Consider the following 18228-nt stretch of genomic DNA (forward strand, 5'->3'; position numbering starts at 1 on the left):
CAACAACAAAAAAAAAACAAAACGATAAAATCTAATATATGCTTCTACATTCTTTGTATTACGAAAATTTAAATCAAACTCACGCACAACATCATCACACATTCTCCCATCAGTTTTGCAATCACATATGCCTCGAAAGAATATTGAAGAAAAGAGCTAGAAGAAACATACCAGACTTCCAAAATCCTTAAGGATATTAGTAAGTGAAAAGTAGATCCTCTAAAAATTAGCTACACACACCATCAAAGCGGTGGAGGGGGAGGCTAGACGATGGTATGTAGTTCTCTTACTATTGCAACATCACCAAGATGTGTGACTTCATTTGGATACACGACGTCTATGGCATTTCAATGTTCATATTGTGGTAGTATAAGGGACAAATAGATTCGTTTGCATTTTGGTTGCAAAGTAACGTATGACAGGGAATCTGTCTGTCTGGCTGAGTTCAAAGTTTATTGGTTTTTGGTGTCAAAGGCTTTTCTTTTCTTTTTGTCGTTATTTTTGCTTCTTCACGTAAGTGACATTTAAATAAATTTATCTTTGACACCCAGCATAGCAAAATGGTAATATTTGCCAATACAAGTTGGCGAATGCGTGTGCGTAAGTCTAGTGGGTTTATTTAAGGATTTCTTACAAATCATGATCATGAAATTAATTAAAATTAATATCAACAACTATTTGGCAAAATTGAGTTTATACACTGGAAGAGGTCATGCTTTGTTCTTCACATAAATAAAGTGGAATACGCAGAAAAAAGTCAACAACATTTTTTATAGTCGAGTTAACTTTGTTATAAATCTTGAAAATTAGTTGATTTTAGTTAATTTTTTTTTTCAAATTTGAGAATAGTTTTCTAATTTTAATTATTTTTTCTTACTTTAATGGCATGAACTAAACATGGGAAAAAAGTTTTATGCAAATAAAGTACACAGAAAAAAAGTAAACTGTTTTATAGCATTTATACTCCACAATTTCAGATTTAACTATAATTCACGAAACGACACCTTCTCATAGAAGAAAAATTAACTAAAAGATTAGTTAAAAATTTAACTAGAGAAAGAATCATTGGCGCCAAATCATGACAATTGTAACCATATTGTAGTTAGTTCTTACATTTTTTGGGAATCGTACGATTTTTTTATTGCTTTAGTTGATATTGAACTTATGTGTACGTTAATTCTTACTATTTTTGGATATCGGACGATTTTGTTTTTTTTGTTTTTTTTTTTAACTTATGTGTATGGTCATTGAACTTTATACCCACGTTTAGATCATAAAATGTTTGAGAATACTTAAAAAAGGAAAAGTGAATTGCACTGTGGAAAATTTCGAAAAAATAATAAAATATAAATGCGAACAAACATTTTTTTTGTAATAAACGATAAGTTGAATTTAGCACTAGTTTAACAAAGGGATTTGTTTGCGATGTATACGATTTCACTAAATTTGAAAATATTTCACAATTTTCTAAAAGGGGTGATGTTAACTTAAATTACTTTCATAAGTTTCTTATATGAGTAAATTTTTCTTAAATTCTGTCTGTCTTGAACTTCAAAATTTTCCTTCAAAATATTAAAAATTCTTAAAGAACTAAAACAAAAATAATTTTCTTCACTTTGACAAAAATTATTAACTTATTAGTCTCATGTTGCAATGAGTAAAATATTTTAGTTAATGTTTTCCAAAACAAACCTACATTTTCTTCCAAGGTGGGTGCACCTTTTGCTGGGTGAATATATTCAAGTGTGTTGCTGACTATAATGAAAATTACCCACTCTATGTTATATCTTCTCCAACCACTAAATGCAGCTCAGTTGGTTTCATTTGTTTCTCAATAATTAAAATTCATTTCACTAGTCTAACAGCGACACTAATATACTTTTTGGCAAATAGCAAATAAATTTCTCAATAAAACCTCTCAATTATTCCGTTATACCACATTAAGTCAAAATTGAAAAGTTCGCATAGCCAAATGGAAGTAAATTAAATGACATTCTCTATGCAAATTCATTCAAAATTAATTAATTTACAAATATAAAATTTTAGAATTTCCAGTAGAAATGAAGTCAATATAGCAATAATATCACATTTGCTCTTAAGGCTCAATAAAGCCTTGATAAAACGATTACATTTTTTGTTACCATTACTTGCTAGTACCTATGGATTTTCTAAGTTTTACCAGAACCTCACACCATCCAAATCGTGGCTAGTGTTGCTCTATTTACTTTCACACACGACTTCTTTTCTCATTCAGTATCCTCATCTTGAACTCTACTGGGTGGTAGTCAATAATTGACTGTGTTTGCCTATCATGCATGCAACAGTAGTTACCGGTTCTGATGAGGATGACTTGATATTGGGAGGTGTTAAAATCTGTCATCAGTAAACAACCAGTGGAGTATGTGACTGCGTGAATATAAATTAGTATGTCTATATACATTGAGAAATGGTACTGAAGCAGCAAAGGATCCTCTGGACAATATGGGTAAACAAATAGAAGTTCTTCACTTGTTTATTGTGGAACCTGAAGGCTGATACTATCAACTTTAAAATAAATAGATATTAACATATTGGAAGTTGGGTGGGTTCGAATATGTGGTATCTGTAAACAAGAACTGATATAGGCGAGGTTTAATGTGTAAATGATTCGAACGGATTTCGACAGTTAGATTGGCTCAGAAAGTACTCAGGACTCGATAACCATCAATATTTAGGGTGCGTTCAATATTTCCGGTTGGCCCATTTTCGCGCACATTAATTAGTGTGGTTACTAAAATTGTTAATCACAGTTGTTTAAAAACGAGAAGAAATAACATATGAAATGTTAAAATAATAACCATACGTATGTATATGATGAACACCTTTTTGCCATAAAAAAAGCGATAAATTCGGGATCAACAGATTTATTCCAATGGCATATGCAATATTAATAATCGCATCATATTATTATCATGAGTTAAAATTATAAAAAAAAATCACAATGCTTTGGTTTCATCAAATGACTCAATGTCAAAGTCCATAAACTTTTTTACTTCCTTTAGTATGATAGGGAGTATAAAACATTGCTCTATGGCAAATTACAATCTGCACAATTGGTTGGATGACCACATTGACCAGGTTTTAAGGATTTACTCATTAAAAAGTGTTAAATTTATGCTCAATACAAAACTAACCGAGAAAACCACAAGAGAGAAGAATGTTTTTGCCAGGCACTGGCTTGTTATTGTTTTGCTTCTGTTTTTTTTTTTTTTTTTAAGGACCACAATAAAATATTTAAAAGAGTTCAATTTTGTTCCTGCGGTGAGAGGGTTTGAGGTTGGGTTCTTTGTCATTTTACCATGGTCCCTCACACACATGTGATGCCAGTTTCTGATGTTTCAGTAGCCACAAAAATGGCAACAAATAATCTCGGCTTACTTTTAATTTTAGGTAGACTCTTGGCTTTTTAGTGTGCTAGCCACAACTCCCTACCGGTGCCATGGCATGCCCTGCTTGCCGCTCCTTGTTAAAACATGCATAGTAGTGCATTCAGTGAGATGTTGTTGGTCAAATGTCGTTTCAGTTGCTCGTATGTTGCTGGGGAACAGTGTTCAAGGTTTTGGAGTTTGGATCAATCGGGTCACCCGGTCGGTACTTAACAAAATTTTTAACACTTCACCACAAAAAAGGGGACGGCATGTGTCAAGCGTCATAGTTGAGACCAACAGCAACCAACTACGACGACAGCAAAAACCAAGAACATGACACAGAAAGTTCAACACATACGGAACATTTTTTATATGTGCAACAACAATTACAACATTTGGTTTGTTTATCTACAACATAAAGCGGCAATAAGCAATGGGGAAATAATAAAACAACCTGTTTTCCGGAGATGTATGTATAGATATGGATGTATATTGGGGAGGGTCGACCACAACGCAACATCTATATCCACGATGAAAACACACCCAGAGAAGGAATATGATCACCTCAAACATGTTTTAAGAGCAAAATTTTATTTTTGGGTGGTGACCATGTAACATGGTTTTCGCAACCGTGTTATTTTCTCGGAAAGCATGCACCTGATTTCGGCAAGCAGGTTATATTTGACGAGAAAATAATATTTTAGTGACAAACATGTTACATGGTTACCATACAAAAATAAAATTTTGGTCTTGAAACATGTTTGAGATGATCATATTCCTTCTCTGCGTGCAGTTTGAAAGCCAATATAACAACATCAGTCACACTTAAACAAACAGCAGAAAATATGATCGTCATGAAAATATCAAAGTCTTCCCCTAAAGTGTTACAATTTCGCAAAAATTCTATTTGGTTTGGACAGATCCTGAAAGGTTGGTCTTGTGTTTCTATTTCCCTATTTTTAGTATGTGCTGATATCACAATCTCCCATTGATCTCTCCGAGCTTTGTCTAAATAGGTCTTAATTCTCCATATGGTTAGATAATATTTTCATTTATAAAGAGGAAGGAAAAATCGTCTCAATCAAATGTTCTTCATAAAACTCAATTTGTTCGAACAACATTCCGATTCGATTTCAATTAATCATTAACACAGAACCAAAGCAATGATAACAACATCACAGAATGTGTAAAATTTCAAAAGAGCTCCTCCATTATCTTGACAAAAACAACGGCGACGAGTGATGATGAGTTGTTTCAGTCAAGTCATAAAATCGAAGTGCTTTTTCAATTAAAAACAATTCAATTAATTGTCATATCAATAAAGTCATATATGGAGCAATAGGCAGTGGTGGTTTCATCGAAATGTCGTCATCAGATGCAATGGATACGAATGTTACGGTATCTTATCGCCTTCCCTCAATTCCGTTGCATTACGAATGCAATATCAATGTCATAAATGCTGAAAGGTGACTATGGAGCGATTACTTTAAAAAATCAATGAGACTAATAAAATATATCCAAAAACATAACAAATGTCTAAATATGTTTTTTGGAGTAGACCTATTGGTGCTATATCTTGCTTTATTTGTACTGATCGGCCTCTTGGTTCGATTTACCACTGACCTTCCATCGACTAGACAATCTACAAAAGTTAACCTTCCAAATCTTTCGGTCGCCTGGCTTTAAAGGGCTTTGCCCCTTCATTAATGCACACTGTCATTTCGTTTCAGCTCACGGACACTGGTATTCATATTGAACACGCATGCAAACATATTTTCGTTGTACTCTCAAAAAAGTGTACACCTAGGCCTCGCTTTGCGTCGCAGATACGTTCCAAAAAAACACGACGCAAAGTGAATTATGAATTTCTATGGCAAACCATGCAAAGATTGAAGACAGATAAAAATGATAACAACGCAACTTCGGAAATCTAACAACGCAAAGTGAAAACTAGTACTAATTCAGCAGAGATGCAACTTCGAAACAATGCAAAGCGATACGACGCAAAGTGAGGTCTAGGTGTACATGAGTTTCTGTGGTTATGTGTGTTAAAGATTAATAAAAAATATTTTCAATTTCCCAATTATTGAGAGACTTCAGAGGATTTCCATTGAACTGAGCAAATTCACTGATGCTCTGACAAGGAACTTCATCCATTTCTTGGAGTTATTTCGACTTGATACAACCACTCTCAACCGTATAAAAAAAATCAAGGACTTATTCTATGCTTATGGGCAAAAGACCTTTGTTTTTAAACTTTGCCATGGAGCCGTAACACTTGAAATGATTTAAATTGGGAATAAAACAAAAAACAAAATAAAAAAGAAGATAACAAACTCGTGGCTTTGTTGGGGATTACGCAGCATCACTAACACTGCTCCCAACCTGTATGGCCTACCAGACTTACTTAACAACACAAGAATACACGATAAGAACCTTTGTAGGGCGGTGGGGGGAGGTGGGTTTTGTTCGTATTACAAATACATTATAATTCGTGTACACAGCAATACACGAATGAACATTGTTAACAAGCAATAAAATTTCGCTTTTGGCCTATATTTCATTTAAATACAACGACAACAACAATGGTAACACAACATACATTTTATGCTCCTTTGACACTTTTTCCCCCTCTCCCATTGTTTCCTATTCTATCTACTGGTGAATTGTTCAATTCCATGCAAGGTAAACATTCATCCTCATACAGTGTCACTCATAACATAACGGCGCGGAGACAGATAAACAGGCAGAAAGAGATATATAAGTTCCCCCTCACAGTATGATGTGAAGCTCAACCTTAGCAATATCTCTAGCAACAGATCTAACAGAGTGTATACGTAAACACGTGGTATTAGCGAGTTACAGCACACTATAATACAAACAGCAACAACAAGAACACTCTCACTCACTTACACATTTTGATACACATGTTGGCACGCATTTATGTTTGTTTGTAGGAGGCCTGAGAGTGGTACCTAGAAATGTTGTATTGCTCCACCTGAAATACACTCGTTCATCATTATATCCGAAGAATGCAAAGGGTCCCGGGGTTTAACAATTTGAGTTAGATGATATCATTTGGAAATATATCCCCTCCCGCACCAATGTTTAATCTTTAATGAACTAAATATTTGAGTGGTAGGTTAAATGGAAGGGAAAGTTTTCCACTATATATGTGTGGTAATTCTATGTGGTTGGTAATGTAAAGTTAAGAGAAGTGCATAAGTCTGTTGGAGTATTGGCCTGGCTCACACCGAAAATTTATTATAAGGTAGCTTCATATCCCCCCCATCCCACTCACCTGTTTTATAAATCCCTGGTATGCCCATGAGATCACAGCTAATGAATATATCCGACAAAGGAGGCTTCGATGGACCTATCTGCACTCAATCAAAGATTTTAACCTTAGGACAACAAATTTAGAATATCATTGTTAAAAAAAATTAGGCAAAATAGATTAACAAATAAAAATTATGGCAAAAACGAACAACATTTTTTATTATACCAAGAATTTAACAAATACGATCTATCTATCTTCAAATTCCAAGAATAATTCTTCTTTTATATTTGACTGTATCTTGAGATATTGTGGCGGCTGATGTAAGTGCTGCTTTCATTCCAGTCCCTCCCCATGAAGAATGACGCAAAAGACTTTAGGCCGCCATAAATATATGGCTCATCATCATAGCTGGAGCTATAAAAAAAAGAAGTGTTAAATAAAAAAATGAAAGAAAAAAACGAAATACTTGTTTATTACTTTCGTCTACAATAGCATAGAATCCGCTTGTTAAAATTTTTACATTTCAATCTATACCAAGATGCAACAGAGATATGAATGGATTGCTTTGCTTCCACACAAACCGAAACTGAAAAAGGACAACCAGTGTTGCAATGTACACACACAGAGAAGGAATATGATCACCTCAATCTTGGTTCGGAAGCAAAATGTTATTTTTGAACAGGGAACATGGAAGATTTTTGTCGCAAAAATGTTTTTTTTTTCTCTCGCCAAATATATACATGATTGACGAAAGTAGATTGATAATTCCCGAGAAAATACCATAATTGCAACAAACATGTTACATGATCCCATTCGGCTTGAAACATGTTCCACGTAGGTGATCATATTTCTCGCCTGGGTGCAGGTATAGAAGGGAAAGAGAGTTCTAGGAATATATATTAGCACAGAATTTTAGTTTCAAAGTTTATTCACTTCTATTAGATTTATTATAATGATTTAATTTTAAGATAATTATAGTTTTATTTGTATAAAACTCATTGTTGCTTACATACTGAATCAAGGGAAATTTACAAAGGTCCAACATAAACATTGGCGAAGCCATGGCTGTAGAGGGGCAATCCAACTCCAGACTTTTTATCCGGCATTTGAAAATTTGTGAGTTGTCTTAGCTGCCAAAAAAAATGTATATGTTTCAATTACGCGTATATCGTCCATAGTTATGAAACCCTAGATATCATTTCTTAAACTTGTGTTAATTTCATCTGCCAACATTTTCATATTGGCATTCTTTTGAAATTTTTGTTTTGAACCCACTACGAAAAACAGCCACCATGGCCTAGACACTTTTATATTTGCGTTAATTTTCGTAATAATATCACATTTTTAGTCACACTACAACGGATTCTGTGCTTTTATTTTTTTTTTAATTTGGTAACGGCATCTTGTATTGCTAACAACATCGGCAGAAGGAGCCAACATGCAGCCATAAGTCGAGTACGCATTTTAGAGATATGGCATACACTTGCCAAGATGTCGTGTTATGTTCATTCATTCATGAATTGTATGTCTCAATGGCAAAGAAATTCATTCTGACTGTAGCAGAGTGTGGCCAACATAAATAAGAGCAGCAAACATTTCTTAGCGAAATTATTTTGTAGTTCATAATTGAAAAAAAAACGATCAAGTAGAAATTATAAAACCATCCAGCTAGTACTTTAATTAAGTCAGCCATCCTGAAAGTGTTCGCAAATAGGTCAAATTGCAGGACGGATTATATCGACCATCTCCAGATGTAGCTCCATATAAATCTATCTTTCGTTTTAACTTCTTGAGCTATAACGCATATATCAAAACTCGAAGTCTCTCCCTTAGCTCCTTAAAACAAAATACAAAATATGGTTCATAGGGTTTTATATAGCCCCGATATAGAAGTATGCCCAGATTTTATGTCTAAAACTTGCAACGGACTCTTCACAGATCAGAATTCTGTGCTGCTTATCACTCCTAATTGGATCGTAGAATATTTTCTAAACTAACAAGAGCTATGTCTTCCTGATTATATGTTACAATCCGCAAACTAATGTTTCTTAGATTATAAAGGCTTTCCACAGAAGCTTCGGGCCAATTGTGATCCGGGATATCTGAGTGCCGTTTTTACCTGTTATACGAGAACATATACCAAAAGGCTATTTCATTTATTTCACTTCTGATATAAGCAATATTTTATGTTCACTTGGATGTGATGATGTTTATTGGCTCTTTCACGTCCCAGACTTTCACACATGTTACCAATAATTGTGAGTAAATATATCTGCAACAACAAACCAAAAATATGCAATTCATTCTCATTTTTGGATGATTGCCCAAATATTTCTATTGCCTTTTCTCATAATTTCGTGCTATCTTCCTTAGGCGATGGAGTAGCGGTTGCAGACGCATCGCTAAATATCTGCAAATGGCAGAACCTAGATTTCTAATGTCGTATTGGCTGCTATTGCTTGGTTCTACGCTTTGCAAAATATGTCTGCCATTTGATATTAAAGCAAATTTATAAAACTCCCAAAATCCAAAGAATTTATGACAGGCCCAAAAACCAAACTATGAACAGTGAGATTGGTGCTTACAGTTCCGGCCATGTGTTCCAAGGAATTAGAAGGCTTCAGGAATTCCATGACCATTGAACAAGAATAGAAATTATAAACTGAGGCAATCTTTTATGCCTGGCAGTGACCGGTAATTCCCAGTGGATTCTCAACATCTCCTAATAAATAAAAAAAATCTTACAAGGTAAGGGGATGAGACAGTTGAAATGGATTGTTATGATGTGATGTGAGTACCAAATGGTATTGTTTGCCTTCGATGGTCTCTAACCATTTATCACCTCTAACGTTCCATTCGTGCATACTACATCTTCTACTTACTATTATCGATGAATGTGGCTACGTGGGAGTTCTATGGAAGATCTCATTTTAAAAGCTTAACAAATGATGAATAGCCGGGATGAAATCACACATAGTTGGATGATTATTCACTTTTCGATGGTGTTGTCGCATTTTCTTCGCCATAGTCTTAGGTGCCCCATGGCTGGGGTTGCTGGTGTTTATGATTGTCTGTCTGATCGCCTTTGTTTCCAGGGTAATGGTATGGCTTAAACACCAGCTCGCCGACGACGACGTTGTCTTGCCTCTGACACTTTGGATCCAATGAGATGTATAAATATTTACATGATGAGATTTCAAAATTGAACATGTTCACATGTCAACGTAACCACCAAAGTAATTTTTTATGCTTTCGATGGTAGTAAACTAAAATCGGTCTGAAGCTAATTCACAAAACAAAGAAAACCAAATATGAACTGAAAAGAAAGAAAATGCAAATGTGTTGGTTTTCTGACCTCAATGATGATCCCAGCTGAAAGAATTACCTGAAAAGAACTTTCCTTTAGTATTGACATTCAAGTAGGATGGTAAAATGCAAATAATTTTTTTGGGAGTTTAATTAGTTTTTGGAAAAATGCCTCTACACCTTACGCAATCCATATATAAAAATTTGGGGCATGAGTTGTGTATGTTTGCTTTTGAAATTACAAAAACTAATATTGAATTTAAAGTGAACAGAGTAACAATTTCCAGCCTCAGGAAATAAAACTTAAAGATTACAATGTCCTATTTGTCCGTACACACAATAAGAGTAACACCCCCATTACAAAACCATTAACTTAATAAAACTGATTATTTAAAATACATTTAGGACAAAATTTCTGTGAAATAAATTTAAATGAAATTTATAATTTTGGTTTAAAAATAATTTCGATACCATTTGGGACGCTCTTTTTCCCTTACAAATAAAACAAATTAAAAAAAAACGCTTCTAAAATACACTAAAATCAATTTTGATGATACGTATTTTATTCTGACCACATATTTCGATTTATAGTTGGGTTATAGTTAAGAGTGATCATAAAAACCGGTGGACCGGTTTATCTTCCCACACCGATTGTCGGTTCTCGTCCCATTTTCGGTCGACTTTCAAAAATCTATAGTTATAGTGACATATTTTTATATATCTAGAGTTGGGTGCTGATGATATATCCTAATTTAATACGGGAAACCGGAGAGTGTCAGAAATAGGTATATGAGCTATACCATATCTTAACATTTTGGTACAAAATATTTATTGCAATTCTATTTAAGAAGGTAGAATTGACTATCAATCTTTGTATATTTTAATTATGTAATTGTTGGTAGAGTAAAATTAATTTCATAAATAATATTATATGTTATATATCGATGCCCTCATTCCAGAGTACGCTAAGTCGGCTTAGCGTGTTTTGATGGAGTTCGTTGTGTTTTATTCGGATTTTTGTGAATTACATCCTGTCAAAATTTCGAATTTATTGTCCGCACTTCTATCAAAAGTTATGATTAATATTGCACTTAGCCTGTGACTAAAGTTGTAAAAAATGTCCAATGTAAAAAGGTCAAAAGGCTTTATTCGGTTAAAGTGGTCTAAGTAATTTTTAGCCATGTTATATTATCACTATTTTGAGATCGTAAATATAAAAAAAAAACTATAATAAATATGATTTTAAGACCAAAAATAAGGGAATTTCTATTTTATATGGGTTTTGAGAAATTTCAAAAAGAAAACTTTGAACTTGTTTTCTGTAAAATTCACCTTTTAGACTTAGCGTACTTTGGAATGAAGCAGTCGATACTTCTAGTAAATTTTTATTATCACCAATAACTTTATTAGTTGTCCCCACATGGAGGTGTCCAAACCCATTGGCTCGATGGTATGCAGCGTTTAGATTCAGAATCATAAAGCGTTGATATGGGACATCTCAATAATTCGGCTTTACCCATAAAATTGCAAATCCAAAATGCAGTAGGATCCCAAAAATTACGATATGTTTTTCCAAAGGATAGCAATGAACACTGAGGTTTACCATCCCCATTGGGATCACAAGCATCACAGATAGAAATACCCACAACTATCAGAAATAATATTCTCATGTCTATAGAATAGAATGCAAAGAAATTAAGAAATTTATGTTTGCTTACAAAAAGAAATCTACGATTTGTGCTTACAGAGTTTCATTGTAAATCTTTAAGGTTTCAAGATCGACTACTAGCAGAAGTTTAGTTAAGGGGCTTTTAATAGCTCTGGCCGCTGACAATTTTTTAAGTGCCTCTTAACAAAAAGAGAATATATATTGTTTAAGCATTTTGATAATATATAGAAGGTATTAAGACATTTTATACCCTGCGCCTCAAGAAGTCGCCCCTACCATTTTGCAAATGGAGAACTATTCTCTGTAATTAGTTACCCATAGTTGCGTTAGCCTTTTGTGGTGATTTCAATTGTCCATATTTTTCATAAAACCCATTTTTATACCCTGCGCCACACTGTGGAACAGGTTATTATAAGTTAGTGCATATGTTTGCAACACCCAGAAAGAGACGAGATAAACACATGGTGTCTTTGGCAAAAATGCTCAGGGTGGGCTTCTGAGTCGATATAGCCATGTCCGTCTGTCCGTGAACAAATTTTTGTAATCAAAGTCTAGGTCGCAGTTTTAGTCCAATCAACTTCAAATTTAGCACAAGTATGTGTTTTGGCTCAGAATAGAACCCTATTGATTTCAGATTTAGATATAGCTCCAATATATATATTTCGCCCGATATGGACTTATATGGCCCTAGAAGCCAGAGTTTTACCCTAATTTGCTTAAAATTTTGCACAAGAAGAACAATTAGTACTATAGTCAAGGGTGCCAAATTTTATTGAAATCGGTTCAGATTTAGATATAGCTCCCATATATATTTTTCGCCCGATATGGACTAATACGGTCCCAGCAGCCAGTGTTTTACCCCAATTTGGTTGAAATTTTGTACTAGGAGTACAATTAGTAGTGTAATCAAGTGTGCCAAATTTTATTGAAATCGGTTCAGATTTAGATATAGCTCCCGTATATAGCTTTCGCCCGATTTACACTCGTATGACCAAAGAGGCCAATATTTAACTTCGATTTAGTTGAAATTTTGCACTAGGAGTAGAATTACCATTATAGCTATGCGTGCCAGATTTGGTTGAAATCGGTTCAGATTTAGATATATCTCCCGTATATAGCTTTCGCCCGATTTACACTCATATGACCACAGAGGCCAATTTTTAAATCCGATTTAGTTGAAAGTTTGCACAGGGAGTAGAATTAGCATTGTAGCTATGCGTGCCAAATTTGGTTGAAATCGGTTCAGATTTAGATATAGCTCCCATATATATGTTTTTCTGATTTCGACAAAAATGGTCAAAATACCAACATTTTCCTTGTAAAATCGCCACTGCTTAGTCGAAAATTTGTACATATAAACTTTTGCGAAGTTTCCTTAAAATTGCTTCAGATTTAAATGTTTCCCATATTTTTTACTAACATTGTGTTCCACCCTAGTGCATTAGCCGGCTTAAGTTTTGAGTCTATAGATTTTGTTGAAGTCTATCAAATTCTGTCCAGATCGAGTGATATTTAAATGTATGTATTTGGGACAAACCTTTATATACAGCCCCCAACACATTTGACGGATGTGATATGGTATCGAAAATTTAGATCTACAAAGTGGTGCAGGGTATAATATAGTCGGCCCCGACCGACTTTAGACTTTCCTTACGAACACGCAATTCGAAATTTATATCTTCAATAAATATTTTTCAAATATGTCCATTTGAAGTATTCGCTTTTTGAGTGCATTTATTATGGACTGATTTTACCTTAATATCTGAAGTGATCATTTGAGGAGTGAGTGTATAGAAAATTCAGTTCATATTTTACAGCAAATGTATTTCATACATAAAAAATTGAAGCATACACAGAAAAAGTTTTCACCATAATATTTCCAATTAAAATTTTAATTGAATTTTCAAAAATATTCAATTGAAAATTTCAATCATCAATTATATTATTAAAACAAACATCAAATCAATCAATAATAATTTTTTAATTGGATCATTTAATATTTTTATTGACTTTGGTGATTGGTACTATCATTTTTTGTGATGTTCAATTAAAAATTAATTGGATCTCAATTGTGATTGAATCAAAAAAAATTGCTTTTTAATTAAAAGAATACTCATAATCTTTCTTAGAAAAGCTGAAGTTTTATCATATCCCTTGACCTAGGTGTGGAATTTATTTATTTCTAAAATTTCATAAAATTTGAAGCATTCCTTCAAATCTGCCCAAATTTATTTGTTTATAAAAGCAGATATGTGATTGAGCAACGCCCACACCCTTTCCAGGTGAAATAGCCTTGCCCGTAACAACAACCCTATCTAACCTTTTTACTAATTTTAGCGATAAATGATTGCAACATAAAGATACTATAATGGAACTTTACATTCGCAATGTAATACACATTTTTGTAGCAATCAAAAAATCCAGGGAAATGAACTCCATAAATAGACAACAGATAACAACTCCAATATACGAACAGCATTTATTTGTCCTGGCAATAGATAAGTAAAAGCCAATTATTTTGGGCAAAATGACATTGGAGTTACTCTGTGGATGGTTATTGGCTCGACGAGCATTTATTGTCCTTTTCAAAATTGAGTCGTTTAATGGGGGGCCTTTCGGACCTTGCAATTGGAAAGCTCGAGGTCGAGGGGATATCGTACAACTCCCAACACACTCACTGACTACTATGTTTAGGTCTGCCTTACCATCTGTCCCTGATGTTTTGTTGATGGCACAAAGAAGCCTATCTTTAAATTGAAATCTATTTTAGTGATGAAGTCACATTTGAATTGCAAAAATTATTATTTACTCAAGCGAAAAAAAAACAAACACGACAAGATGCCCCTACCTGTCAAATATCGGTTGGGCGGCATTGGACAAACTTGTAGCATTCGGCATGAAACATTTTGGTCGTACCAATGGAATAAAGTTGGTGCTCATATCATGTCACCAAAATCTTTAACAAATTTTTATGCAAACATACTTTTCTTCATTTTCTGTTATTTTTTCTTGTTTTTTAGCTCACTCGCCTCAGTTTGGGTTTCTTCAAAAAACAAATGACAGTGTCAGATATGGCCATGGTGAAATGAAGACACGTCCTCGATTCAATTGCCAAGATAATTGCTATGGCATGGATATTAAAATGGATTTCGACATAACAAAAACCATTACAGAAAGAGAGAGGACCACCAAAACTCAATTCTATGTCATCAAATTCCAAGTTATCAAACAAAACATTTATAGGGTGAAATATTCCATACAGGAACCCAGGCGCTGCATACATACGAAGATCCCTATGGAATGGATGTAGTTCTTTCACCAAACTGCGACTCTGTGATTTCGATTTTTTCGCAAAGGATATCTACAATGATCTGACAGGTAAATCTACTAAAGCTTTGAATATTTCTGATTATTTTACGCACATATAACCTATAGCACTCCACAGTAGACTTTGAGATACATAAATCCTTCGTTGTTAACCAGACCTTCAATAGAAGGCTGCATACCTAGTGCTAGACCAAATTTTATACCAAATTATCGATTCAGAATTGCCAGAATTACAAACCTTGCGCAGTTCCAAAGATTTTGTCTTTCCTGTAAAGGCTATAGTATTGAGTCCGAGCCAAAAAAGTTGAGGATTGTAGCAAGGAAGCCTTTAAAATGGAGTTTCATCGAATTGAATTAAGTTCATCGATGAACTGCGGTTGTCAAAACGTCCTGAGTACGTATAACCTCAAAAATGCCAATCTTTACGATAGAGCTGTCAGGTGGCAGATTGCGATACTAGGGTAGGGTTAGGGTATCCTATACTGGGATCCATTCAACTTTAACAAGTTCTTACATGTGTTTGTGTACACTGACCTGGAATTCAATTAATAGTTTTTTGAAGGTTGGCAATATTTTTATATTTATAATGCTGTTATTTTTTTAATTCCTTCACTCGATTATTCCTTATCGTTGAATTCCCTGCAACTTGTTATACAACTAATCATATACGTCGTTTAATAAGTTTATCTGGATTTATGAAAACACCATTTAATTAAACTTTCATAGTTTTCTATACCTTTCATAATTAAAATCTAAACAAAAATTTTGGGAATTTTATGTGTTCCAAGCTACCTAAGTGTTATTTTAGCCAGTTTAGCCCAGATAACATTTCATGGGAATTTTGGGCGATATTTTCAAATAGAACGGTTACATTGTATAGAACATAGATAAGAAACGAATTTGATATAAAAGGCGCAATGAGAAATATCAACATTTTAGTACAATAAGTTCAATGATTCAGGATATTAGCAAAGTGTTGTGATATGAAAGGGGGTAGGTAAAAAAGATAGAGCAGCTCCTCCTTAAAATAATAGGCACATCTCCGCGTTTTTGTTTTTTTTTTTTTTTTTAGTTTTATATTTTGCTCTGCTTTATTTCTGTGTCTTGGCATTTGGAGATGAATGTAACCCAGATGGTAATGGACGCCCAGAATGTATAATGCCTTACGTTGGTCAACCCTTTCGTAATTTTTGGGATCCTACTGCTTATTGGCTATGTACTGCTGCTGGTGCTGAAGCTGAATTCAAACGATGTCCAACTTTGTTTTTATATGATTCAGCTTTACGGGCCTGTATACCAGCCAGGGAGTGGAAATGGACTCCACCCTGTGTATCATAATAATGACAAGTACCCTAATTTTTTTTCTGTATAAATGATTCGCCCTAAAGGCGTTTGATGACTCTCTGTGACATTTGGAAATAAAATGTGAGCCGTTAAAATCTCACTATACTAGTACGAAATTCTCTAGTTCTTCTAGTTGGTTTTCCTGTGTACTCTACTAGGTGCTAAGTTACATGTCAGACAAACACCTTCCAAATACACATTCTTCACCTGAAAATGGTAACTGTAGAGACGTGAAATTGCTCATAAAAATCATACAACCAAAATGAATATTTAACCGTTTCAGTTTTATAGACGCTTAAAGTAAACGACTGTGAGTCATGCGGATATTTCTTTGTATCCTCCTGCACAATTGACTTACACTTGAGCTGAAATTGCATTTGAGGGGAAAAGTGAATTGCAGTGTGTTACATAAGGCAGGATGACGATGTGTCTGATGTATGCCACCAAATCAAGTAGGTATTACTAGCTATTCTGTCGCACTTTTCGAAATGTGTGCATGCACCGCCAGCAATTCATTTCTACTCGGAGATCACTGCTCTTTGCACTCCATTTGTCTGGAAGCATTCATTTCGCTTAGTCAACAATGCCAAAATCCAATAAAACGCACCAACCGCATCACACATGAGGCCAGACGCGGCAAATCGAGACAATATCATTTAACTGTCAAAAGATGGTGCCTGGCAGCATAATTCTCCAAGGAGTTCTTTTGGAACATCAGCCAAAATCACCGTGACGATGGTATCGTTGACGATATTCACTGAAGACTCCACCATCACCAATAGCATAAGCAATCATTGTTAGACCCATTGTAGGTAAATATGGTACTGGAAATAGATGAGAGTGGTAGGTGGTGGAACAAAGTTGCTACATTGTTAGCAAAAAGTGTTGCTAATGCTGCTGTTATTGCTGTAGTCACAAAGGCACCCAAATGGTTTATGCAAATCCAAGCAGCATTGCATTTCTCCAGCAAACGAACTAACCCAACAACCCAGGATGATGGCATAACAGCAGGCACTTGTCCCCGCAGTAAGCATCCGACTTGCGATTGCAAGGTGGCACTTATATTGAGGGCCTTTTTATAGATGCAAGTTCTCCAAAATCGTCGTTGATCAAAGAGAAGTTTCTTATAGACCTTCTGAGGGACCTAAATAGTTTATTGTCGTTTCAGCGGTAGTTTTCCCCTCTCCATCTGATGACATTTCATTGAGCTAAAACATGGAATCGGATGGAGAGAAGCTGAATAGTTCCCGTCAACATGGCGGGCTGCTGCTATTCGTAACCCAACCTATAAATATGTAATGAAGTTGCTATGTGGATAGTGCTTCGAAGGGATACAGTGAAGGCGATAGCCATGGTTTATGGGAGATATGTCATCGAAAGTTTGAGAGCAGCTTTTCTCATTCGTCCAATATGTATGACGGTCCTTGTAATAGACTTATTTCTTTAATTGACGGCTATCTACCGCACCAGACGTGCTCTGTTATGGGGGTGACTCTTTAACCTTTTTAATCAGATTCCAGTGCTTTTGGGTTAACACCAAAAATGGGATGAAGAGTTTTGGCTTAAGTTGTCATATGAGGATATTACGCTAATATCGGATAGCAAATAGATACCTATGGGAGCTATACCTAAGTTTGACCCGATGTTTTTCGAATTCGCCAAATTAGACGGACGGACAAAAAAAACTCGTTTTACTTATATCATATCCCGCTTTTATAACACCATTTGCCATCATGATCGATTTCCCAATTGATAAGTTTTCGCATTTTTATTTAAGCCTTCCTAAGGCCTTTAAAATTCTTCCAATTGTGCTCTGTTCTCTACATACTGTCAACTATTCACTGTCAATGTGTGGGAAAACCCTTTATTTGGATATTCCAATATGAACTCTAAAT

At 34.7% G+C, this 18228-nt stretch overlaps 3 protein-coding genes across 3 annotated transcripts in view; 2 read left to right on the plus strand and 1 right to left on the minus strand.

Moving 5' to 3' along the window:
- The window catches only part of LOC142236969 (uncharacterized), a 242965-nt gene that overhangs the window by 14070 nt on the left and 210667 nt on the right, over window positions 1-18228 (plus strand). The window contains exon 2 of the mRNA XM_075308251.1: window positions 14683-15040. The gene's annotated coding sequence lies outside the window, so the exon portion shown is untranslated. The remainder of the gene's footprint in view (window positions 1-14682; window positions 15041-18228) is intronic.
- On the minus strand, window positions 10800-11886 carry LOC142236970 (uncharacterized). The gene is made up of 2 exons (XM_075308252.1): window positions 11739-11886; window positions 10800-11665 (listed from the first exon to the last, which is right to left on the minus strand). The coding sequence occupies exons 1-2, from the start codon at window positions 11746-11748 to the stop codon at window positions 11400-11402; spliced, it is 276 nt and encodes a 91-aa protein (XP_075164367.1). The 5' UTR covers window positions 11749-11886; the 3' UTR covers window positions 10800-11399.
- On the plus strand, window positions 15918-16449 carry LOC142236971 (uncharacterized). Its single transcript, XM_075308253.1, has 2 exons — window positions 15918-15982; window positions 16062-16449. The coding sequence occupies exons 1-2, from the start codon at window positions 15973-15975 to the stop codon at window positions 16325-16327; spliced, it is 276 nt and encodes a 91-aa protein (XP_075164368.1). The 5' UTR covers window positions 15918-15972; the 3' UTR covers window positions 16328-16449.

This window comes from Haematobia irritans, chromosome 4 (assembly GCF_050003625.1).
Source record: "Haematobia irritans isolate KBUSLIRL chromosome 4, ASM5000362v1, whole genome shotgun sequence".
Lineage (NCBI taxonomy): Eukaryota > Metazoa > Arthropoda > Insecta > Diptera > Muscidae > Haematobia > Haematobia irritans.